The 27,073-nt window shown below is 36.4% G+C and overlaps 1 protein-coding gene across 1 annotated transcript in view; it reads right to left on the bottom strand.

The window, feature by feature from the left end:
- Positions 1-27,073, bottom strand: part of CDC73 (cell division cycle 73) — an 86,819-nt gene that overhangs the window by 51,447 nt on the left and 8,299 nt on the right. Inside the window, exons 6-10 of the mRNA XM_068541832.1 lie at positions 24,293-24,381; positions 21,778-21,994; positions 17,864-17,962; positions 16,022-16,100; positions 14,316-14,380 (exon numbers count right to left, since the gene is read on the bottom strand). Coding sequence (XP_068397933.1) covers positions 14,316-14,380; positions 16,022-16,100; positions 17,864-17,962; positions 21,778-21,994; positions 24,293-24,381 — 549 coding nt within the window. The remainder of the gene's footprint in view (positions 1-14,315; positions 14,381-16,021; positions 16,101-17,863; positions 17,963-21,777; positions 21,995-24,292; positions 24,382-27,073) is intronic.

The following is a 27,073-nucleotide window of genomic DNA, read 5'->3' as shown; positions in this document are numbered from 1 at the left end:
TGTATCCTCTCTCTTCCTCAAGACTGATTTTAAAAGCAATCAACAAATAAAAAATCCTAGATTAGAAACAGTGAACTGAAATTTGACTCAATAAAACAGCCTCACCTTTTTGGTTTGCAGCATTTTCATCTTATTTGAAAGGAAACTTATTTTTAAGGCGTCAAAATCAATTTTTCTCTATAGTGAAAAATTGATTTTGACGCCTTAAAAATAAGTAAGACTCAACCACTGGCTTATATATGGGCTCACCCACACTGCAAATAAAGCAACATATAAGTAAATATATGTTGACAAAAAGAAAGTACAAGTATTCTGGAAATAATTACTATAATCAGTTCCACAAATGTGAAGGTCCCTCACATGACAGTGCATTTCTAAGCAGGGACCATGATGCTGAAGAAGATCAAGAAGTGTTAACCTTCCTCAATAGAAATTCAATGCAGATGAAACCCCTAGGCATCATTTCCCAAACAGACCAGTTTACCATGCTCTATTCCAGAACTCTAACACTAGGTTAATAGAAATTCTTGAGTCCAGTCCTCCTTAGCGTTGAAGAAACATCCAAAAGTCCACTCACTTGATAAATATTTACTGAGAGCCTAGGCATTAAGACATGAGCTGTAGATACAATGATAAACAAAAACAATCATTAAGTTGCTGCCATAATACTCCTTTGACAGAGAAAGCCATGTACCAGATCTTCATACAAATAAGTGGAAAGGACAACTATGATATCTGTCATGAAGGAAAGATACACAGTGCTTTGCAAGCATACAACGGGAACTGACCTGACCTATGGCAGAAAAGCCTTCTCAGAAGAAACGTTTGTTAACATCTAAGAAATAACTAGATGTTAATCAGGCAAAAGGGGAACAATTCCAAAAAGGAGCAGCAGGTACAATGGCCCTGAGGCTGGAGTAAACCATGGCACAAAAATAAAGAGGAAGACTGGTATGAGCTAATGCCAGAAAGGTAAAAAGAGAGAGAGACAGCTAAACCCTCATGAAGACTCGTAGTACCTATTAAAATATGGCTTTTAATCCTAAGAATAATAGGAAGCCATTGAAGATACAACAATACTTGGAAAATAGAAAAAAAAACTGAGGCTAGTGCATGCCTAACAGCTCCCCTCTTCTTCAGTGTCTGAGGCATCCTGGCTGCACCACGAGAACAGAATGAAGAGGCCCATGAGTGATACAAAAACACAAACTAGGAGACCACTGCATAATCCAGGGAAGATACAGAAATAGTTGGACCAGGAAGGACGGTAGTGATCCGGAGATAAGAATTCCAGAGATGTTAGCAAGTGAGGTCCACAGGCCTTCAAGACGTGTGGATACTCGCGGTGAGGGAGAAGGCATGAGTGGCAAGGCCTAAGATCCTGGCCTGGGCACTGAGGGCATGAGGAAAGAGAAGACACTGTACGAGAACCTGATTTGCCAAGGATAACATAATAAAGAGCCACTGAAAAATGTACAGAAGGATTGTCAAGTGGCACTGAGGGCCTATATATTACAAAGCATCAATAACAATAATAAATCTTTACTACTTAACATCCATATGAAAGGATGGAAAGTAACTAAAAATATACAGATAACATGAGCTTAAGAATCACTCATTCAGGGGCTTCCCTGGTGGCACAGTGGTTAAGAATCCTCCTGCCAATGCAGGGGACATGGGTTCGAGCCCTAGTCCAGGAAGATCCCACATGCCGGAGAGCAACTAAGCCCGTGTGCCACAACTATTGAGCCCACGCCCCACAACTACTGAGCCCGCGTGCCTAGAGCCCGTGCTCTGCAACAAGAGAAGCCACAGTGAGAAGCCCACGCACCACAACCAAGAGTAGCCCCCATTCGCCGCAACTAGAGAAAGCCCACGTGCAGCAACGAAGACCCAACGCAGCCAAAAATAAATTAACTAATTAATTTAAAAAAAAATCATTCATTCAATAAATACTTTTCAAGCAACACCTATGTGCCTACTACCCTGTTCTCAGCACTGGGGAGATGGTGGAGGGCAACAAGATGTGTTTCCTACCTTCGGATCTTCATATTCGAAGAAAATCGTTAATGTAAACAAATAAATAAGATTACTAGCAGAAAAAAAAGTGGGAGGTCTTCCTGGAAAAGTAACCTTTAAACTGAGATCTGAATTTTGAGGAGCCAGTCTTATTAAGAGCAAGAGGAAGAATGATCCAGGCAAACAGAACTACAAAGACAACGGCCAGGAGGTTGAGAAGAACTTGACATGTCTGTAGAAAAACAGAAAAAAGCCAGTGAAGCGGAACTCTAGAGTAGAGAGCTGTGGATAGAAATCAGAGGGGCCCCTAATATGGATGGGAAAAAAATTCACAATTTTATTTTCACCAACCTCTAACAGAAATTGACATTTCCTTCTTTCATGAATGAAGGCAACAAACCACAGTACTATTAACAACGGTTCTGACTTTGTCACCAACAGAAATCAAGTATTTTCATATCACATTACTCTTACAGATATCTTGAAATACTGTGTATGGTCATACTTTAAAATTCTGGAATTTATTAGATTTGTCCCTAGATCTTGTTATATAATGCATTAGTAAAAGCAACACGAAGTACAATACCATGTCATAAAGTTATATTTCTCAAAATTTTGATAATTTTATTTCAATACAATTGGTTTTCTTTGTTCTCTTATGTATTTTATTTTATGCATTAAAAACATTATTCAGAGAGAGGAATCATAGGATTCTCCAGTCTACTAAATGGGTCCATGGCACCAAAAAAAAAAAATATTACGAACTTCTAATCTAGACTAAAAGACGTATAAGACTCCTATCAAGTAAATGCAACTATTGGTGCTTGTTTGGATCCTATTTCCAACAAATGAACTGCAAAAAAAGATTTTTCAGAAAAATCAAAGAAACTGGAAAATGAACTGGGTATTAGATGATACCAACAATTAATGTTTATTTTGTTATACGCAATAATGCCTACATTAAAAAAAAAAGTCCATGTTTTTTAGAAGTGCAGAGTAAGTAGGAACAAAGTGTCAGTGTCTGGGTTTTGCTTCACAGTACTTCAGGAAAAAAGGGAGCTGTCGAACAGCTGAAGTAAAAGTGGTTAAAAAATAATTATAGAATCTGTGTGATGGGCAGATTTAAAAAATCATACACTATTTTCTCTAATTATATTTATGTTTGAAATTTTTCATAATTAAGAAAAATGGGGGGTGGAATTCAGTAGCTGCTTTGCAAAACAGAGCCCCTTAGAGGGGAAAAAATTGCAAAGGGGCACTGTCTGTTGGAAGAAGATTAGAGAAAGATGCTCCTTTCTCTGGGCTGATGATGTCCTAGGCCAGGCCACCTAACTTGAGGAGGGTGTAAGCTATCTAAGGAGTTTTCCTCTTTCTTCCACCATTAAGTTCAGGGAAGACAGTAGGCATCATTAAAACTTGCTTTGACATTATTCATTATTCACCTTGTGAGTATGCACCACCTGTCTAATGGCATTTATTTCAAAGAAAAAATAACCTATTTCCCATTATATCAACTGTCCAGGCCTAGAAAATTAGCCTTTGATCAAACTAGCACATCCTGACATTAGAAACAGTGATGGTTTAGGAAAAATAATAAGTTATAGTCTTAAGCTAACGAGCACTGATTGCGTTTAGTTTTCATACTCAGGAGAACCTGACGATTCAGAAGAACAGGGTGGGGGAAAGAGGAGGAAAGCTAGGTAGTTGCAAATGCACGTAAATGATGCGTGCCAGGCCGCTGTCGTTTTCACAACTGGTAGAAAGTTAAAAAATCTGGATGGGGGTGAGGGAATGCTGTACATATTTAAGCAATTGAACCAGGCAAGATGGTTCCCAGGTTGTCAAAAAAATGACTGTAGCCGAAAAGGAGCCCTCTCCATTTGTGTAATATTAAGAAGTGGACTGTACACCTCTCCAGCTTAGCGTATTTAAGGTAGGCTCTGCGTCGGCAGGAAGGTGGGCTTGCTAATCTCTTCTCGGCAAGCCTGTTCCGCTGTCCTGCTATCCTCACCTGTCATCTAACTCAGCACTCCCTCATCAACTGCTCCTCTGTCTTAGTAGAAGTGTTTTCTCAGCCTGACTGACAGACAAAAAGCCTTATAACTCTGTTTCCCAAATATCATACGCTGTCACAAACCAGGAGGACGTCTTAGCAAAAACTGATACGTTCATTCACTAAGAGAAATTTTCTTTAAAAAAAAATACCAAATGTCCATTCTATTTGGCTTTAAGCAATCAAAAGTTCCTGATTACGGGGGCTTCTCTGGTGGCACAGTGGTTGAGAATCCACCTGCCAAGGCAGGGGACACGGGTTCGAGCCCTGGTCCGGGAAGATCCCACATGCCACGGAGCAACTAAGCCCGTGCACCCCAACTACTGAGCCTGTGCTCTAGAGCCTGAGAGCCACAGCTACTGAAGCCCGTGTGCCTAGAGCCCATGCTCCGCAACAAGAGAAGCCACCACGATGAGAAGCCCGCGCATCACAACGAAGAGTAGCCCCTGCTCGCCGCAACTAGAGAAAGCCTGTGTGCAGCAACGAAGACCCAACACAGCCAACAATTAATATATAAAATAAATAAATTAAAAAAAGAAAGTTCCTGATTACTAAAGTTTTATTAATAAAAATTTAATTCCTTCAGTACTAGGAGATATATCTTACAGTTTCTCACTGTTGTCAGTCTAAAATCCAAATCCATCAGTAATAATTTTCATTTAATATTCCTGCATTTCCTAAGATAAATAGAAATAATAGTTTAACTACAGTATACAGGCAAAGGCCACTAGGCAAATGTCTCCAACATTTTTTAAATAAGTCAAACGCAACAGAATGAGATGTTAGTCCTAAAGTTGAATCAGACATCTGTCCATCTAAAGAACTACATCACATCCACTAGGAGACGGATTAGTCAGACACACCAACAGGAAGACAAGTCACAATGGCAAAGCCTATCTAAGCAGTGACCAAGACTAAAGGTTCCCTGGCCTTTGCAGTACATCTTCCTTTACTGAAGAGATGCAAATATCATTATCTCTGATCTCCAAGTAGCTTCTCTACTGGGAGAACGTGTATGTGCTGGATAGAGGAACTGAGTGCCCACTGCCCTTGGCAATTACATTTCTCACTCGAAATTAATTAATCAGCATTTAGCATTTCAAATGTTACTGTTTCATAAGCTTGAACAATGAATCAATCTCTCCCGGTATGTTAATATTACCCAGTTTCTCAGCCTTTCTCTGGGCCATGGCAAACTACTAAGGAAATGCCACCCTATTAGGCAACTTGGGATCCACAGAACTGATCTTTGCAGGGGAGGATAATGTTCTGCACAGGTGCTCAACACCAGCTTTGATCTGCTACATCACAAAGACGGTGGTGAAAATTCTTCAGGTACTTAGAACCAGACTGTATGTCTAGGGATTGGTCTTCAGTGATCTACAAGAGGGTTCCAGTGTAAAATATAAGTGTGATACTACCAGTGTGCCATACTGAAGCATGTTTTTGTAAAATCTACTAACCTATGACCTTTATGCTGACGTTTAAAGCTTTAATAAAAAAAACTATACAAACTTTTCAAAAATACTAATAATGACTCAGGAAGTTTAGAAATAAATCAAATGTGTATCACAGGTCTCCCCAAAATTGGCATCTATTACCTTATTAGACGGTATTAAATCAATTATATCTATTACATTTAATCCAGATAAAGAAAGAATGTTCCCCCAAACAATTTGAATAGCTAAGCTTTTAACATTTATTTTTCCTGTTAAAGTAACTTTGGGATGGGGGGAGGGGAGGATGTCATAATATGTACTAAAGTTATTGATGAATTATAATGTATCCACAAATTTACTATCAGAATGGTTGGTTATTATAACGTAGCTTTCCATGTTAAAAGCCAACAATTCCTAAGGACACTATGAAGTATTTTGTACAGCCTTTTAAAATAAATTATAATATTCCAATCATATCAGAAGCTGAATATTTTTTTGGGGGGGCGTGGCGCTTATAAAGAAAACTAAAAGCCTTCTACATAACAGAAGTTAAAATTCTTCTGAAAGGTCAAAGAGCTGCTTAATTTTAATTATCAAACTTGGTACATTAAAATATATAAGGAACTGAATTTCAGGATGTTTACGGCAACACACATATAAGATAGAAATGAAAAAAGACACTGCAAGAAGACTGAAGCACCTATCTAAAATATCAAAGATAGGGGAGATAAATGATTAGTTTGATAGTGTCCAGAATTCACTGTTTGTAGATGACAATAAAATACTGAATCAACTCTCTTTCTGACTTAAATGGTAATTTGTAAAAATGTTAATTGACTTGATTTCAAAATAATTTTGTGTTTGATCTTATATACTTCTGCACAAACCTAAATGTTAAGGAACAAATGCTTTTTCAATGACAACATAAAATATGACGTCAACAACGAGACAATTACCTGAGTTCTATGGTATGACTTCTGTCTCCAATTAAAACAAAAATAAAAATCTTAAAAGCTTTAGTTCCTTAGCATTTCAAATGAGTATGTCTTCAACTTATGCACAGTAAAGCACCATTCTGAAATTTCAAAAAAAACCTTAGTTCTAAACAGTAAGATTTGTCCGAACCAGAAGCAACTAAGAGTCTTTAAAAAACAGGTATTTAAAATAAACGTGGGAACAGTCACTCACAGAGGAACATGAGAAGCAGGAAAGACAAGAAGAACAAAACTAAAAGAAACATCCATCAAGAAAAAGACCTGGAAAAGAAACCAAAACTTAGCATTAAAGATCAAATGAGGTTGGCAGGGTGTGGGACAGAGGGGAGGGGAAGGAATGAACTAACTAGACAATCCAATGAGTATTAAGAGAAAAGCTCTAAGACACTAAGAAAATAAAATTTGAATGTGGGATTTATACAAAAGATTAGAAATTCATTGAAGATTTAAATCAATTTATGAAGACCTAGAAATTGATAGAACAAACTAAAACTCAGCCAATAACAGCCAACAGAAAAGTACCCAACAAGAAAATATCTAAATACCCAATTACAGTATGTAATTAATATACTGTTTTTTTATTATGAACGAACTGATTCAAATCATGTCATGATATTAAATATTAATCTTTCTTCCTCAAATTAATGAAGAAAAATATACAAAATAAAATCATGTCTAAGTTAAACAACAGCAGTGGTTAGTCTAAAAATACATTGAGAAGTTAGAATTTAAAAGTGATGAAATATGTTCAATACTGATACTAATTTTGTTAAAACTGAATAAAGCTGTAGTGATGAAGGTAAATAGAAATTAGAATAAAAGACTATATTGTAGTATGTGCAAGAGAGAATATTAAATTTAATGAAAATTAAAGTTTGCTTTTGTGCACATCTGAGTCATGTATATAACTGCAGCATTACATATGGAACTACAGTGAAAAGAATTTATATAATCAAGCTGAAATTTCATAGTATAAATTTTTATCATATTAACAAAATACCATTATATTTCCAAACTGGCTTCTGTTTTCTCCTGTTCTCACAATAACCAATATTAAAACACTTTGAAACAAAGTGATGTTAACATTATTATTAAAAATTATACAATGGTTTTCTAAATTACTTCTAACATACGTGTCAAGAATAACTTTGTCTATGCTTCTTTCAAAATAAGTCTCAGAAATTGTGTGATCATGGCATTAAATATATGGTCACTGGTAGAATAATTTTAAAAGGTATGTTACAGGCATTATTAAAATTTTAAGGCATTTTGGATAAACCGATAATTACTCTTTAATGAAATGCAAAGCTAAATTAATGGAGTTTAACTGTATAGGCTTACACCAAAAGCACCATCCATTGTGCAATGGATTTTCAATAAATCTCAACAAGATACATAAACTGAAAGCAACAGTATAAAAAAGCAGTATTATAAAAATAACTTTTACTTTATAGGTATTAAAATTCCCTGACAATTATTAACATGATCTGTGCTATTATTTATTTTTTCTAAGTATATCAGCATCAAAATGCTGATCATATGCTGACAAAATATTAATGTAAAATGAGATTTTAATACCTTTAAGAAGGTATCAATGTAAGGAGATTAATACCCACCCAAATAAGTGTTCACTCTACATACCACCCAACTGTTTATTTTCTAATTAATTTTTTAAAATTTTTATTGGAGTATAATTGATTTACAATGTTGTTAGTTTCAGGTGTACAGCAAAGTGAACCAGTTATACCTATACATATATCTACTCTTTTCTTTCTTTAAAAGATTCTTTTCCCATAAAGCCCATTACAGAGTATTGAGTAGAGTTCCCTGTGCTATACAGCAGGTTCTTATTAGTTGTCTATTTTATATATAGTAGTATGTACATGTCAATTCCAATCTCCCAATTTATCCCTCCCCCCACTTTTATCCACCCAACTAATTTTAAAATGTGTGGGTGAACAGGGGCTCTGTATTATTCCGTATAAAAAGTTCATAACTACAATTAATTCAGTGCTACAAACAGCACTGAAAGAACAATGCTAAACGAGGTACACCTGTGCACATTTCAAACCCTGAAGACCTCAGAGGAGATTATTATAATACCACTTTTCAGATGAGAAAACCGATGCCTAATTTGCTGCAACAAACAGGCAAAGAAATCATAATATTGTAGAAGACTCTCTTCTTCTGTCTCCCTTATATGGAGGTATGCGCCAAATCTACAACGAGCACAACATTATAAAAAAAATTTTTTTAACCCAAAAATCTGGAAAAATCACTTGGGGAAAACTACTATAAAAGGGATAGAAGGGAAGTTTTGAGTACAGAGAAAACAACATTGTTCAGTTTAGTGATGAAATCTTAGAGAAGTCTCTGAAAATGCAGATATAATAAAAAATAAACTATGCACAAAATACTGATATGTTAACAGTTAAGTATTACTTCATGTAACAGACAGTAAAAGTATAAAGTTGACTTTCAAAAGCTTAAGACATATAACGAGTTACTGACAGAAAACACACAATGTTTTGGTTTTTTTAGGGGGTACACCTTTATGTTGGTCAGGCTGACACAGGATAGAACCACCCCAGTTCCCTGAAACAACAAGAGAGGCAACAAGTTCTGAAAATTATTTCAAGTGTAATATAACATTCTCGAGCAAAATAATATGCCAATCTAAACGTAGAATGCAGCAAATTATAAATTACAGAAGTAATATTCCTACTTATAATTCTGTGACCATATTATTAAAATCTCAACACTTACATACTTTTTGGATCAAAGTAAATAATCTAAATCTAAGTAAATGACGTTTCTTCCTATATATGAGCCCTAGCAGGTAAATGGAAAAGCCTAACTAGCTAAGCTGTCACACACTTAAAACGATAATGTCTTTGTAGCAATTTTCTCTCAAAGGATAAAAAACTTTACCGTAAGATAAACACACACAGCTAGAGTAAAAATATCCCAGTTACTGGAGAAGAAAAGGGTTCTCATAATGTTTAAGTAAACTAGTCTTCATAGCTTTGAATGAAAATTGTATCATTAAACATGTAATATCAAGTTCATCACTGAAGCTACAGTTGCCTACATTTACACATATGACAAGCTGAGATTACACATAAAATTATAAATTCATAATAAAAGTAGCCATCATTTATCTGTTGAGTCCTTTTTGTGTTAAGCACTTTACACAGTGCCTGTTTCACTCATCAATAATATTGTAATGTAAATTCTAATATCTTTATTATAAAATAAAAACAAGACCACTGATAGAAAGGTTACATAACCTTCTCAACTTCATTAGTGGTGGAATGAGTGGAAGAGCTGAGATTCAAAGCCAGGACTGACTTCAAAGCCTTAAATTTGTGTTTCCAACTGACTGACTTCTCTTTAACAAGCTAGCACTGCCTTTATTTACAGCAGGGATTTCATACTGAAAGGACAATAGGGCCTAAGAAGGTGGTGTAAATAAGTGAAGAAGGCGACATGAAAGACCGGAGTGGCGAGGCCTGAGGCTACCCGGGGAGCACGTCCCAGGTGAGGAAGGTGCCCTGCTCAGGGGACGTGCGGTCTGCCACGCTGGACTGTGGGCCCAGCGCCCAGGCGTGCCAGAGGCCTCGCAAAGGAAGCTGGAAATCCAGCCTGCTTACGAGACATACTCTGATTCTTTAAGTGTTGGTGAGTAAAATAAACCCTGGAATTACTACTACGGTAAGCGTGCAGCCACGTTTAGACTGGCACAACGAATGGCCCCAGAAGTGTGCGGAGAGGCCCTGGCACGCGCAGACAGGCAGGCTGTACCTAACTCTGGGAAGAAACTTTCCCAGAGGCATCCTTCGAATCCACACAATCACCAGTCTCCTTCCGAATCTTTCTAAGTGCCATGCTCTTCCCACCAGGGCACTTACTCCTGCCTTCTGTTCACTCTCCCTAAAATGCGCTTTCCTGCAATCTTCAAGTCAGCTCCTACTCAAACTCTGGATCTTACTTCAAGTACTACCTCCTCAATGAACCGTTCCGACTCCCACAAAAAATCCTCCAACTTTAGGTTCTCACGGCACAGTGTGTCCGCACACACGTGGCACAGTCATAATTTCACATCTGAGTGACTAACTGATGTGTCTCTCCTCCAACAGACCATTAAAAAAAGCCCATACGCATATGTCTGGTTTTCTTCATCTTCGATGTCCCTGCACCTAGTATAGTACATGGCATACAAAAGCACTCAACAAATATTTGCTGAAGGAAGAGTAGAGGGAGGGAAGGGAAGGAGAGTCTTGAGTAAGAAAGTCTTAATCAGCTACCTCCATCTTCTCCTGGCCCCGGCTCTAGACCCACCTCCAGAGAGCACTGGTAACTAGCACACTCCCGTAACACTTCAAGCAGAGATGAACACGTTACCTGACCACCAAATGAGAACGAAGCAAGCTTTGTAGAACAGGGAATGGGGCGGTTACTGATGTATGCATTCCTGCTTAAGAATGTAACTTTGAGGAGATTGAGATTCTGGATCCTTCTCAAAAGTGAAAGTTGACAGTGATAATATTAGACCTCTAACACAGATACTGAAAATCCACCCAAGTTTACTTACTATCAAAAAAATGGTTTCCCAAAAAAGAGATCATAAGAACTACGACGTCTGTTGGGAGTCTCTTCAAATAACGACCTTAAAGGGAAGCTTTTGATCTGTATGATTTCAGAGTGCAAAAGGTTTCCTCAAAAATGAAGACAGCAAGGTTATCGAGAGTCAATGATATTCAGTAAGAAGAGAGGAAAGAATAAACAGGGGCTAGAATACGTGGCCTTTCCACGTGAACATGAACAAGCTAGATTGGGAGACTAAAATAAAGTAGTTCTTGATACAGGATTTCCAAATCCTTATAAATAATAATAATGAACTGTGATCATATCTTTCTTATTCCCTCTCCGGTGGAACCACAGATAAGTTCCTTGCTACTACCTAACAAAAAAATGTCTTCATCATCTCCTTTATTTACTATACAATGAAAAGCATTATCAAGTGGCATTTTCTTAGTCTAAAACGGCCCCTTTCACTGAAGGAATACATGAAAATATATTCTGATGTCCCCCATACTGAATGAGAGTAGTTTCTACTCCCAAACTACGACTCCTAAGATAGCTTCAATTAAACTGATTCTATGCAACTCTGGTTCTTTGCAGTATTCTCAAGAGAAGGGAGGAGAGGGGCAAACTTGGGGGGTAAACAAGCTTGGGAAAGAGTCCATACTCCTGTGTTCCAATTAAGAGATTTATACATTAAAAACGATGAGATTCCTGTACCACAAAATCTGCTTAATCCAGTATTTCTTAAACATTATAAAACCCAAGTGACGCATTTTGGGGGAAGTGTCCCAACCCAGGAAAGCCCTCTAGCTACTCTTCAAGAGGTCGTGTGCCTCTGTATTTCTTGGCACAATTCAAAAGCTATACTATACAAACTTGTAACTTTAAAGACACCTGAGCTTCTGTTCCTATAATAAACTTCGACAAATTATTATCTTTACAAAGTGTTACAAAATATACTGCCTGGGCCCTAATTTCTATAGATTTCAATAACTTATGATTCCTATGAAATATTATCAAAACACATACCCCTTCCTTCTCTGTAACAGATACAGAAAAAAACTCATTTGTATGAAAATTTTCTAGTCTGTATAATGTGACTTATTAATTTAGTCTAACATCTAAGAGAACTCTGGTGTCTTGAACTTAAAAGACATGCAGATCAATCCTAATGCAGATTGAAACTAATCTTGGTAAGAATGCACATCAACCAGGCATATCAAAACCCTGAAGAACAATGGTAGCAAAGCTGCACATAAATTAGAAAGGAAGTCACATCTGTGCAACAAAGTCTTTAACATACCCTTAACTGCTTTCTATGTCTGGGTGGATCTCGTAACAGAAACATTCTTAACTGGAGAATAAGGTAGAAAGTTGGTGAAACTTGCAAGCTCACAAACAGGTAATAATTTCAAAAGAAAAAAAGAGGAGGAAAAAACATTACATTGAAAGGATAAGTTTGAGATTCAACTAAAAAGAAACAATTATCAGAGTAACTTCAAAGCTTTCAGGTTCAAAGTTCTCAATGTATTATTCTCTAACAACTGCTAAATGAATCAGGTCACAAGCAGCACAGAGATTCAAACTGGGCATTAAAATATTGGAAGTACTAACAATTTGACCATTTCTAATCTTTCTGCTGCGTTCCTACACAATGTCTTTTTGTGATTAGTTCTGTAAAATCACACACCATAGAACTGTTCGCCTCTTTTAAGTATATTTAGGAACAAAGACTTTGATAAGGAAGTAGAGCCTTATCGTTCGCACATTGTTTAATTAAGAAGCTGTCCTTGGATTTCAGAAAAACTGTTCTGTAAAAAGCATCTATTAAAAACTACCACTGATTTTACCACTTGCACAGAAGCTCAGTAATGAAATCAATTTCATGGCATTTTAGATGAGACAAAAGTAAAACCAACAGCAGCAACAGTTAACCACAAAAAAACTTATTTTGATGGCTACACAAGGGTAACAACATCAGTTCCATAATTCACTTGGGGAATGGTGAGGAGGCAAGTTCTGTCCCCAAGAAAAGGTCAATAAATAAATCTTTAAGAATTTAAGTTAAATCTTACAGCTATGAGTTACCTTTTGAAGTCAGGAAGACCTAGGCAGATCTCATAAAATGGGTGTACCTAACCTTTTACCACCTTCCCCTCACCCACTCGACTCTGGAGACACTGGCCTGCGTGCTGCTGAATGGGCCTCAATCCTGACCCTGTGCGCCTTTCATGGAATGCTCATCACCAGGCTCTGGCTCAGCTGTCACCTCCTCAGAGAGGCCTCTCTGACTCCTTTCTCTAAAGAGTCCTGTCTGGCTTATTCACAGCAACAACCCTAGCAACCAGAACACGGTCTGACACAAATACTCATAAGCACTTGTTGAACGAATAACGCGTCCCCATACAATTTCAATAATACAAAAACAAATCTGATGACAATTTAAAAATAAGTGTGTTTTAGCAAAATACATATAAAGACAAATATCAGTGGGGAAATTTAAAAAAACAACAAAAAAACGAACAAAGACTCACAGATAACAAAGATTATTGCATAGATTAGTGGTTACCGAAGGGATAGGTAGCTGGGAGGTGAGTGAAATGGGTGAAGGGGTCAGCTGTATGGTGTATGGTAACTAGATTTGTGGTGGTGATCACTCTGTAGTGTACACAGATGTTAAATTACAATGTTGTACAACTGAAACTTATTTAAAAAAAAAAACGGGCCTTGGTCAGATCACCTAGAAATAACCATCTTTAGGACATTAAAAAATAAAAAAGAAAGTTTGCTAAAAGTGAGCTGAAGGCTTGTAATCATGGACGTCAAGTATTTGGCTGTGTCAAGTATGCATCTTGCAGCATGACATCAACCACTGCAATCTGTCTTTTTAGAGCGTAAAGCGTTACATTTTAATAACATGAGATATTATGGCAAAGAACTCTCCCAAACTGAACCTCGTAACCCCTCACTGACTTTAAATTCTCTAACCAGGTAGCATCCAATCTACTTGCAAGTTAATCAAAACAGCTTTTCTTTACACTCAGTTTAAAAAAAAAAGACACCCATGAATCAAATAATCACCCCACAGCTCTGTCAGCTCAACTGCTCATTAAAGATAAATGTATAAAATTGAAAATGTTGGAGAACAAAGATTTCCTTCAACATCTGCTACTCACATAAAATGACTGGAACAAAAGAACCTCTGCAGTCAGAGTGACTTACCGTTACAGACTTCAGCGTCATACCATGATAGGTGCCCATAGTGTCAATTTTGAAGCCTTCCGTTTCTATAAAGAAAGAGAAGTTACCATTAGACTTTACATATTTCATGATAAATAACAAATCTAAAGTAATAATCTACATTATATCTGACAGTTCAACAGACTAACAAAGCCTTGAATCTACTACAGGTATAAAGTTAAATTACATACTTGTGAAGTTAGAAACTTTAAAAGGAATACTGGTCTCCAAAATACATTCAATACACACCAATGAGCCCGAAGTGCAGAAGCTGGTTAGGACTATCTATCTCTACAACTGTGTTCAACGGTCATATAGTTGGTTGGAAATATCAAAAATTAGATTGAATAAAATACTTTATAACCCCCAAATTATTTAGTCCTAATATTCAACTACAGCACCACTAAAAGCATCTAATACCATGAGACCTCCTTAACTTATAAAAAGCTGTATTCCAAAATCACAATCATCAGCATGTTATGTAATTCATAGAAAAGCAACGTTATAAGTAGCGACAGGGACTCCAGGACAGAGTCCCAGTATACCTTTCTGTGATGGGTCAGATATTAAATATTTTACACACTGCAAGCCATACAGTCTCTGTCACGACTCCTGAATTTTGCAGTTGTGGTGCGGAAGCAGGATGAACAACATGTAAACAAATGAGCACAGCCTGATTTGGCCCAAGGAGGTTCAGATTTGGTCTGTGGGCTCTAATTTGTCAACCCCTACTTTATATAATTCATCCCAAAAGAAAAACATTGCAGTGGATAAAAGAACACACTACTGCCTTTCTACGCCATGGATTCAGTACATGCCTTTATCCAGCAAATGAAAGCAGCACACAAAATTCACTGTATAAAGACAACAAACCCTTTAATAAACTTAAATGGAGATTTCAGATTATGCAGGAAAAAAAATCATAAATGGTAAACTTCTAGTTGCCTCTATCTCATTTTTTCATGAATAAAGTCAAGATAAATGAAGATCCCAAGAGAAGTTACACTGACATCAGTCGCACGCTCACGAGCCACCTCACTGCTGTGGAAATGGTTCACTACTGAATTAGCCGTGTAGCTATCACAAAACAAGTCCTCACATGGCTACTCTATAATCTATGCTTCCCAAGTTCTCAATGTATACCTTTATAAATGGGGAAATATGATTTGATATATAGAATTTCCACTCTAAAATAAACTTTCAGAAACAGAATTAAGGCTAATAGCAGTAAATATTTATAGATAGCTTATTATATATACCAGTTACTATTCTGTGGACTTTATTAACTAGTTTAATCCCCACAATAACACTAAAAGATAGGGACTACTATTAACGCTACTATTAGTATCGTAATGACACACAGGAGGAAACTGAGATAGACTGCACTTAAAGTAACTTATCAAAATTATTCTGTAAAATGCTGGACAGTATTTTTAGGCTTTGCAGGCCACACGATCTCTGTCGCAATTCAAACTGCTGTCACAGCACTAAAGGAGCCACAGGTAACACAAAAATGAATGAGCATGGCTGTGTTCCAACAATACTTTATTCACGAAAACACGTACGTGGTGGCACAGACTTGGCCTGCAGACGTTAGTTTGCCAACCCCTGCCCCGAACACCAGGCCACGCTGCCTCTCAAGTTCAGCACGGCCACGGTAAGGGTAAGACCAAAATTAAGTAACTTGCCTTCTTTTCCTTTGAATCTTTCCTGGTCGTACCTGTTGTAGGCAGCTGGAATAGGCTGCTTGGTACGCAACGTGGGATCCTGTAGAAAAATATAATAATTATGAGTTACGTGTCAATATTGTTTAAATTGTTACTTAATACTCATAATAAAAAAGCCACAATAAGGGTATTGTTTTCTAAGCCTTCTTCTTCTCAATATTTGAGCCAATAAGACAAAAATGAGGAGTAGATAAAAGTGGGGAATCATCTGAAGCTGATATTCAAGATACTGTTTACTGCTAGAAAATTACCATCCCTGCCAGGGACAAGGCAAAGGACCCCAAGTAAACGTGCACGAAGGCACAAAGCAAAATTCTTAGACACTGCAGAAATAAAATTGGTGTACTTAGTAATTTCATTCTAATTACTTAAATTTCTTCACAAATTAATAAACTGCCTCCAGTTATGAATTATTTTTCTTTAACGAAAAAAACTTTTAATGCAAAGCTTACTGAGCTGACACTTTGGAGCCTTTTAACTGAATTATTCCAATTATTAATCCTTATATTAAATAAATAACAATGACAATAAACCCATGTATCAATGTACAGTGTAAAACTGAAGTTAACAAAGGTGTTTTTTTTAAATACTTAGAAAAACTTGCTAATCTAATGATGCATAATTTAATTCACAAATACTTTATATAAAACTCAGTCTGTAATAATCTAAAGAAGGAGATTTAAAGAATATTCCCAAAATTGCCTGGGAAATTCATGGTACTCATAAAGACAAATATGCTTCATTTTGTTACAATAGGATGCTACCGCGATTATTATTCCAAATAAAAGATACTCATTCAAGACTGTCACTAGGTATACACTTCTATCGTGAAATGCCAAACATTAAAATTTTCAAGTATTTTAATGATTACGGAAACACAGAGAATATTCAGTCACGAAGATAATGGCTGAACTGTTTTAAGATTTGACATAAGTTTCATGCCAGCTGCTATTCAAGATGTCAACCAATTCATAACCATAGGCGCCCTGTGTTTCACCATAACTGCACCTGCCCCACTACCTGTCTGACTCATTTGTATGTCCCACTAGACTACAAGCTCAAAGGGGCTTTTGTTCTTGTCCCTCTTGTATCCTTGTCAGCAAACTGCCTGACCAGTAAGAGGCACTTAAAAACTTGCCAGAAAGTCACCTCAAGTGTTCGTCTAAATACCGGCAAAAATTCACTACCTCTCAAAGGGTAAACACCAAGGATTTCATGAACAAATAAAACTACTACTTGCAAAGACTGCATTAGTACTCTACCAAATTTTGACATACTTTCAAAAATTCTATATAAAAAGGTTTTATTTGCATATTATTTTTCCTTTGCTGAACCTTATGAAACTGGCTTCATAGATTTCACTTATATGTGGAGTCTAAAAAAGAAAACAAATCAACAAACCAAACAAAACAAAAACAGACCTCACAGATGTAGAGAACAAACTGGTGGTCACCGAAGGGGTTGTGGGGAGTTGGGGCAAAATACGTAAAAGGGATTAAGAGGTACAAAATTCCAATTACAAAATGATTAAGTCACAGGGATGCAATATACAGCATGGTGAATACAGTCATTAATACTGCAATAACTGTGTATGGTAACAGACGGTTACTAGACCTACGGTTCTGATCAATTTGTAATATACATAAATGTCGAATCACTATGTTGTGTACCTGAAACTAATATAACATTGTATGTCAACTATGCAATAAAGAAGCAAATAAATACTTTAAGATGTTTTCAAAATTACAACACGGAATAATCGCTTTCATTAAAATTACTACATAAGCAGTAAAACATTCTTACCACAGGTGCCGCATTTGGGGCCGGTCGCTGTTCGGGTGCCCGCCCTTCTTCTCTGGCTTTTACTGATTGAAGAATTGCAAAGATATTCTTGGAAAAATTCTGAAACAAATGGATTTTAATTATTAAGTCCGCTTAAAATTAAATATCCAAAAGCAGTAAGTTTACTTAATAAACAATTTCAGACTCAGTTTTCTTCCTATCAATTCTTCCCTACTATATCATAATGAGGTATGATTACTACACACGTAAGTAAGAATCAACTGCTTACTAGGAAATTCATCCAAAGACCAATTATTATAAACCCCGTGTTACTCACTTATTTTCATTTTACTTAAAGTGCATAACTGGCTATAAATTCATTCATATTTTCCATTTATTCAAATATGTAACCAGGAAACAAGTTAACATTAAAAAAAAATAAAAATATGGCAGATTTGTTGCCAAGGGGGCTTCTTAATTCTAAAAGAAATTAATCCTTCTGAAAGAAATCAACTACTATATTCTCTTCCAGGTATAATAAACTCCAGGGCTAATTTCAGACTGCCATAATTTGTATGAGATGTTGAAAGTTTTAAGATACTGTTTGTTAGGACTCAACATGCACTTTTCAAAGTTTTTAAGTTGGAAAGCAATTTAAAAATTTTACTTAACTTTTGCATGAACAACCTTAGCAACACTGAACAAAGCTGACGAATCTGACTCCTCCTTCCTTCATGAAATATTCTTCTTTTACCTGAGTCTCTCCCTCAGTTCTCCTGGGGGCTCTTCTAATTCTGCCTGTCAATCACTTATCATTTTTAAGCAACATGTTATTACTATAAGCCAAACACCTTGCTTGGCACTCAGATACAATGATGACTAAGAGAGACATCGTCCCTGTCCTCATGAACCTCAAATGATTTCTCTTCTCTAGACAATTAAGAATACTGTTTCTTTGGCTTGGACAGCTTGTCCCTCCTAATTACTTTTTACTCTTTAGGTATCATTCTCCCCTCTTTGTTCTAGACCAAGTTAACTGCCCTTCTTGGGTAGCATCCCTATAATGTCATATGTCACAATTACTGCTTATTTAATTTTCTCTCTCCTATTAAAGAATATAACCTCTGCGAAAGCCAGGACCAATGCGTCTCTAGTGAGTGCCCACCACGTGCCTGGCTGGTAGATGTTGAATAAATATTACACAAATAGACGTGTATACAAAAGGAGAGACAGCCTGAAACATAACTTTAACCATTGCCCCACTAATAGTACTTACAAGTTCCTATAATTCTTTAGGACAGCAGACAAATGTCTCACAACCCCTTCCCAGTCTCGAGAATTATGGCACACCCCAAAGAGTTTTATTATATAGGTTACAATATTTATCACATTAGAAATTTGAAACTGAAATATTTTAAAAATATTAATTCCTGCAAAAATGAGGGAAAAAACTATTCCACGTAAAAATAACTTGTTTTTATTAAAATGTATTTTCCAAAATGCACAAAAAGTAATGACAAGGAAGAGTGGCACTATGTTAAATTTAGGAAACTGTTAAGGTCTCAGTAGCAAAAAGAAACCTCCCAAATTCTAATTTTCTCATGAAAGTTCGCATTTTATTACTGGCAACAAATACTGTCAGTTCCATTTCTTGAAGGAACAGGCTTTCTTCCCTCATTTTCGAAAAAAATGTCAAATGCACAAGTGCTCTTTGTGGAGACAATCATCACATTTTGGGATGCAGGAGTGCTTTGTATGCTCCGATTTCATCACAGAAAATACTAGAAAGACACATACTCAAAGGTTAAGATTTAATAAAATTAGTAAATTTTCAAATTTCACCAAGGACATCATTAGTAGGTGAAGAACAAAATGGCTACTAGCAAAGTTTGGTGCCAATGCTTTGATTCATGCCAAGATGCCAGCAGTTAACCAACCACTGCTTTTGCACCAGCAGTGAGAAGGTCAACACAGTGACATATTCAAATAAAATCTTAATCCTATTATGAAAATAGCTGAAAATATGAAAGTCAAATTTCATTACTTTAAAAATAATAAAGCATTTCATGAGAGACACAAACTCTAGAAGAATCAATCAAAATGTTACTAGCTATCTTTGTGCGGTAGAATTACAGGAGGTTATTATCTTCCTTTTAGTGATCTCTTTTTATCAATCTTTCAAAAATGAACATATACCAGTGTATGTAAGTTTAAAAGTATGTTTTAAATAGTATTATAAAATCAGTCTGCCTTTTTGTAGGGTGCTTGCAGTGGTAATGTAACTACAAAAGTATGTAGTTACATTTCTCATGGAATTTTAAACCTGTCTTTTATTCCAGAAACTCAGAAAATAAGAAAGCCCTGATACCTGGTAATAATGAAGATCTGTCAAAAATCACAGGGCCTTTCAGGGCTATAAGTACCTAAAAAGGTTTTTTTAGAGTTTTGCAGATGAGAACAGTATAGAGAGGCTATCAGTTAAAATCGTTGTTTCTGACTTTTAAAAATGTTCATACTCATAGAAGCAAACCTAGCTACCAAACAGTTCTTCTAGTATTAACTTATTTTTAAAATTACACATTGGTGCCAACAACACTAAATTATATTAGAACACTAAGTTTTGAAATGATGGTACAATCCTGCCACCTAGAGCTCAAAGAAAATTGTTCATTTCAAACATTACAATGAACGTTGGTAGAACAATATAAGTAACAATATTTAACTATTAGCCATACTAGGCAGTAAAAATGAGTATCAACAGATCACTTTATTTTAAATACAAAAATGAAAGTTTACTCATGTTCTCAAATTTCTCTATAATTCTAAGCTCTGGAGAATGATTCTTAACCTTGACCTCAAGTACTTTGTAAAACAAGTCAAAGTACAAAAGAAAAAGAATTCTTTCCTTCATATATTCTTTTCTAGTAGCTTTATTCCTACTAAAATGGCACAGTAAACTTAAGGCCAGAATCCAAAAAAAAACGGCAAAGAAAACCAGTCTGCCTGGACCAATATTAAAGTTCACTTTCATCAGTAATCTCACAACTTCTATAAACCTTCTCACCAAATCACCACTGTGAACTGTGCATCAGTGAAGAATTAACATTTAAGGGAAAATTCGGATGTGTGGGAGGAAAAGACAGGTGAAAAGAGGTAAGTGAAACAGAATCAACGCAACCTTTTTGGAGATCTATTAAGATACTGAACATCCAGTATATTTCAACTTCTTATCTTTCAAAATTTAAAGTACATATCTCCTTTAATCAGCAATTCACTTCTAGGAATTAATCCTTTTGCTATATAGACATAAATGCACAAAGGTCTATGTACAAAGATGTTTAACGCAGTTGTTTGTAATCATGAATAGGAAGGGAAGGAGACAGGGAGAAGGAGAGGAGGAAGGAGGAAAGAAGGAGAAAGGGAAGGAAGAAAACCCACAATAGCAAACCCGTAGCAAAAAACAAAACAACTCCATTAATAAGGAATAAACATCCACCCAAGAGACTATAATGTATCAAATATACTCAATAAATGTCTGCTGACTGATTTTCGTTAAGTTCTCTACTTTGTGAGGAAAAAAATTAATAACGGTATTAATGACCAGAGAGCTTGCCATCAATATTCCTTGTTCATTAGGTTTAAGCAAAAATCTCATCAACAAGAAAACTGTAAATCTCTTTGGATTTACAAATGAGGTGAAAATAAAGGGACTCGCACTTTGAATCAGACTTTTTCATCAGCTTCTCTGGTGACCAACAACCAACCACATGCTAGAATGGAATGGTAAATATGGCCCCTTAGAAGTCTACATTATTACTGATCTGTCACATATAAACGTGAAACTTCCTCCTCATGGGAAACTAACGAGTTTTATAACCAATCGAAGATGAAACACACACACTGACTCTAAGGAACAAATAAAATGTTTCAATTACCTTTCCTGTGCTCTGTAAGATAGTTGTTCGTGTCCTCCACACCCTTTCTCTGCTCACAATATCTCGGGTCACATCTACTTCAGCATCCACAAAACTCCTCTGTTTTAGGGCAGTTATATCATCATCCAAGTCAGTCTTGATGGTAGATCTTTTCTTAGCCATAATTTTGGCTTTGATTGCAGCAATTTTTTCCACTGACATAGCTTCAGACAAAGACCTGAAAGCAATTTCTTTCTTAATGTTCACAGCAAGGATCTCTTGAGCACATCATAAAATATTTTGTGACATTTTTAAGTTCCTGGTAATAACACTGTAAGTGGCAATAATTAAGCTTTCCTTCTTATATATAAAACTGACATGCTTGATAACTTATAACCATGTAAGAAAGAGACCCTATAGAAATATTGCACTATAAGCATATTAGTAATTTCTTAGAAGAAACAATGCAAAAAATTTTTCACATTTTTTTTTAACCTCTTGCCCTCCCAATCAGAGAATTTTGCACAAGCTGATCACATGCCATGGGACACCCCTCCCTCACCCTGCCTCTAAAACTACTTTGCTGAAACCCTTCGGACTGGTTGGGTTTTTTGAGCACGAGCCACCCGTTCTCCTTGCTTGGCCCTGCAATAAACCTTTCTCTGCACTTCCCCCCACCCCAAAAAAAAGCCCTTTTCTATGAGACTTTTACTTGCTAACCCTCCCTCCCATCCATGCCAATTATACAAACACATACACATATGTGAGCATGTGCATGCACCACCCTGGAATGGGGGTAAAAAATTTTCATTCTGTGAAGAATTCAGTTTAGGTTTTCCTTGAAACTTATTTCAAGGTTTCAAATCTATATGTTACAATGTACAACATATCAATTTTATAGATGACAGAGGCTTTTATATGCCACACAAACATATACTCCTTTTAAAGTCTAGAAGACAAAACAGTATTTTGAAATTTTCTTTTTCTTTCCTTTATTTTCAAATAACATGTGAAATAGCAAACAGAGCCTATGCTTTTAGAACTATTTAGAAAAAAAAAAGACTTAACAATGAAAGTACAGATTTCATTAAGATGACAATCTTAAGCTTAGTGTTATTTTTTACAATGTAAAATAAGAAAAAGAGTTTGGATACCTTAACAACAGTTGATAAAATTATTAGTCTAATCACAAGATGACAATCTTGAAAAACGTTTAAACATGTAGGAAAAGGACAGGAATTCCTGCAGGTTTAAACATGGTAGTATTATATAGTATGTATTTTATTCACATTAGGTATGAAAGTATTTGCTCAAAGTATATGCTCAATATGCATTAGTATTCGACTCATTTTACATACTACTACACAACTTTCCCTTAAAATCTAAAGCATACTAGCATACCTTGAGCCAAATTCAAATACTTTTCTAAACTATAATCAAACGTGCACTGGACATTCAATCATTGAACTTTTACTTCCAGCCAAGATGAAGTAACAGGGACTGGATTAACCCTCCTGTCTTGAGACAACCAGTCAAAATACATAAAACAACAGCTTACACAATACATGATATCAAGCAATGAAAGACAGTGATCTCTAACAAATGAAAACTAAATAAGTAAGTCCTATGAAAGCTGCAGGTTATGGCCTTGAAAGTTTCCAACACGGCAGAGGGAGGAGAACCCAGGCAAAACAGTGTACTTCCTGATCTGAGCAAATGGTGCTGGGATTCCAGCAAGAACAAGACGTATGGAAACTCACAGGCCAGAGTACCTGGGAAGAGAGAGCTGCACAGAAGGTCCCCCTTGAGTATTCCAGCAGAATACTGATTAGCACATAAGCAAGTGGAAACTAAAGCTAGGAACAGAACCACCAAGAGTATTAGAGGGAACAGTGTCCAGCACTCACTCAGGAAGAATAATAATACCTGCTCCCACCAGCCAGACTGAAAACCTCATATTCCTGGGGCAGTAGGTAGAGTTATTCCCCAATGGTGGGGAATAACTACCCTAAATTAACATTGTTCAAATAACAAACCTTAAAATCAAGACTCAAAAGGAACAAACTGTTACCAAGTGATTTAACTGTGTTCCCAAACAAAACTAAAGAAAATTTAGAAGAATACAAAAACATCTAGCTCTCAACAACATAAAATGCAAAATGTCTGGTATCCAAAGATTATAAGGCATATAAAGGAACAGGAAAATACAAGCCAAAATGAGGAAAAATCTAAGCCAAAAACACTATAAACTGACACAGACGTAGGACTAGCAAACAAAGACATTAAAATAATTAATGCAACTATTCCATATGCTCAACAAGTAAAGACATGGACTGCATATTTAACCACCTTGTAGAGATAAAAAATACAATGTTGGAGACTACAAATGTAATGTGAATATAATTACAGAAGAAAATATTAGTGAACTATAGAAATTATCCAAAAGAACACATGTAGACAGCATATTAATATCCCTTTTCTCCATATATACTTACATATACCTAGACTGCTCAGTTTCTACTAAAGAAATTCTTACCTGATCTGTTCAGTCTGTACAATCCCTTCTTTGTGACCCTCCAAACGAGCAGCCAATCTCTCTTTATCAAGGCGTACACACTCTTCATCCTGAAAATAATCACTCAGTGAATATTTTAAATTTTTATTTAACTTGTAGAACAACAACAAAAAGAAACACTGCACATAACTTTTCCTTACCCAAGTTCCCACCTATAAAGTCCCAGGCATCACTGGCCTTTGGTCAATTTTAAAATATTTTTAGTTACATAAAGACAACAATAATAAATATATGTTGGATCATGTAAGATTAAAACTGACTAAAAGCTTACAAATAAACTTTAGTAAGTTTTTTCTATGACTAAGTGTTCTTCCCATAACATATCATAGCTACTTATATTCAGAAAGATAACATACAACAAATAAATTCCTTCTCTTCAGGAAAGTTTATAACTAAATTTTATGAGACGCCTTCGCCACAGTCAAAAATTTCATTTTGGGTCTAGATTTTTTTCATCTGTTGCCCCAGGTCCTGAATCTATCAGCACAGAACAAAACACCAGAAGTGAAACTTTAATGGTTTTCAAAGTATGCTCCTCAGAACATCAGGAGCTTCCTACAAAGTGCCCATGAGCCACTTCTTATCTGAATTCAACTTCGGTAGCTCGACTTTTACCTCATTTAGATATTAGAATCTCAGGTAAAAGTCAGTCTGAAAAGTGTTCGGTTACTTAAAAACAAAACTTACTAATTCTGATCTAGTTCAATGCCCACATTCAACAAACAAGAAAACTGAGAACCAGAGTCAGTGTCTATGGCTAACAAATATGAAATTGTATAAAAACCATCAGTACGTTCAAGAGGTCCAGAGAGATGTGCTCCAGTTGTGTTCTAACCATGTAAAACTCGAAACAGGCATATTGCTGAGATGAATGCAAAGATTAATATTTTAACAAGCACATTAAACTCTTTCCATTTGTAAGAATGATTTAACACATATTACTCAAGTTCCTTTGGAAACTGATTTTTTTTTTTTTGGTCGCGCCGTGCGCCTTGTGGGGATCTTAGTTCCCCAACCAGGGATCGAACACGGGCCCTCAGCAGTGAAAGCAGGGAGTCTTAACCACTGGACTGCCAAGGAAGTCCCAGGAGACTGATTTTAGAGACAACTGCAGCCTAGGTTTCAACCAGATCCTAAGGTTTCTCTCTGCTAGCATAGTGCCCAGCAGGTCCTCAATATAGATCTGCTGAACTGAAAACTGTTTATGTAATATATCAATAGTTATTTATGTAATTCATTTTAACCCTACAAATGCTCTAGAAAGCATTTTATAATGCTATTTCTTGCTGGTTTCTAAAGTTACCAGATCCTAGCAATTCTGCATTTCTGATACATTCAATTATTTTTCAAATAATTAAACCACGAAGTTCACGTTTTTCCAACTAAATGGTATCTCTAAATTCACTTTTTTTTTAATGTATTTATTTTATTTTTGGTTGCGTTGGGTCTTCATTGCTGCGTGGGCTTTCTCTAGTTGTGGCGAGCGGGGGCTACTCTTTGTTGCGGTGCACGGGCTTCTCATTGCGGTGGCTCTTGTTGCGGAGCATGGGCTCTAGGTGCACGGGCTTCAGTAGTTGTGCACGGGCTCAGTAGTTGTGGCTCGCGGGCTCTAGAGTGCAGGCTCAGTAGTTGTGGCGCACGGGCTTAGTTGCTCCGTGGCACGTGGGATCTTCCCGGACCAGGGCTTGAACCCATGTCCCCTGTATTGGCAGGCGGATTCTTAACCACTGCGCCACCAAGGAACTCCTAAATTCACTCACTTTGTACAAAGTGGGTTATAACCTCCTTACACACAAAGAGAGTTGGGGAAAATTTCAGTTTTACTGCCACAAAGTTTGTACCCAGCATAGTGGACTAGGTAGGAACCACACTGCCTGGGCTCTAATCCCAGTTATGTGCACCTCAGCAAGTCACTTGTCTCTGAGCCTGTTTGCTCACAGATGACATGCACAGTACTGCCAACTTCAGGAGGTGGTGGTGAGGATTACATGAGTTAATGATATACATAAAGTACATACAGTATCACCTAGCACAGGATAACAACGAGCTAATTATCACTATCATCTGAAAAACATCGCGTCCATGTCTCAGAGTATCTTTAAGTAAAATTATGTAATCTTAGCATCAAATTTTGTCAGTGATTCTACTGTATGTACTTACCAACCAACCCTGTCCCTTTAAGTTACCTTTCTTACCCTTAATTGTGGATGCTTTGCTGTTCATGAAGCAGGCAAAAGGTACAACTATTTGATTTTTATTTAAGTGTGAAATGACAAAACTTAAGTTTCTAGTAATGTTAACACTACTGGTGACTACAAGTGTTCTTCCCATACTGGTCATTGATATATAGCCAGTTCAGTCATTTCTCAGATTTTAAGTGTGCCTCTAATACATGATCCTCCATCTTCAGAGGGTTTATATGCAACTGATCTGGGGCTTGTTACAAATTTAAATAAACAGTATTGTACTCATACAATTTAAACTCCCAAAGTTTAATTGTCTTATGCAGTATACGAGCTGGTCAACAAATTTTCTTTTCAATGTTAACTGCATTACTTACAGGGTTCTATTTAACATGAACTACCCTTGTTTACCAATACTAATATTCCACTTGCTGGCTATAAAATGCTATCAAAAAGACATATAACCTGATATGTCAATATTGGAAGAAGTAACTGGAATAGGCACTTCATTTTCACAGCTCTTCAGAGTGGAGTAAACTCCTACACCACCTTATTCCAG

The sequence above is a fragment of the Eschrichtius robustus genome, chromosome 3, assembly GCF_028021215.1.
Source record: "Eschrichtius robustus isolate mEscRob2 chromosome 3, mEscRob2.pri, whole genome shotgun sequence".
Classification (NCBI taxonomy): Eukaryota; Metazoa; Chordata; class Mammalia; order Artiodactyla; family Eschrichtiidae; genus Eschrichtius; species Eschrichtius robustus.
The sequence above is the reverse complement of the archived record's forward strand: the minus strand, read 5'-3'. Positions and strand labels throughout refer to the sequence as shown.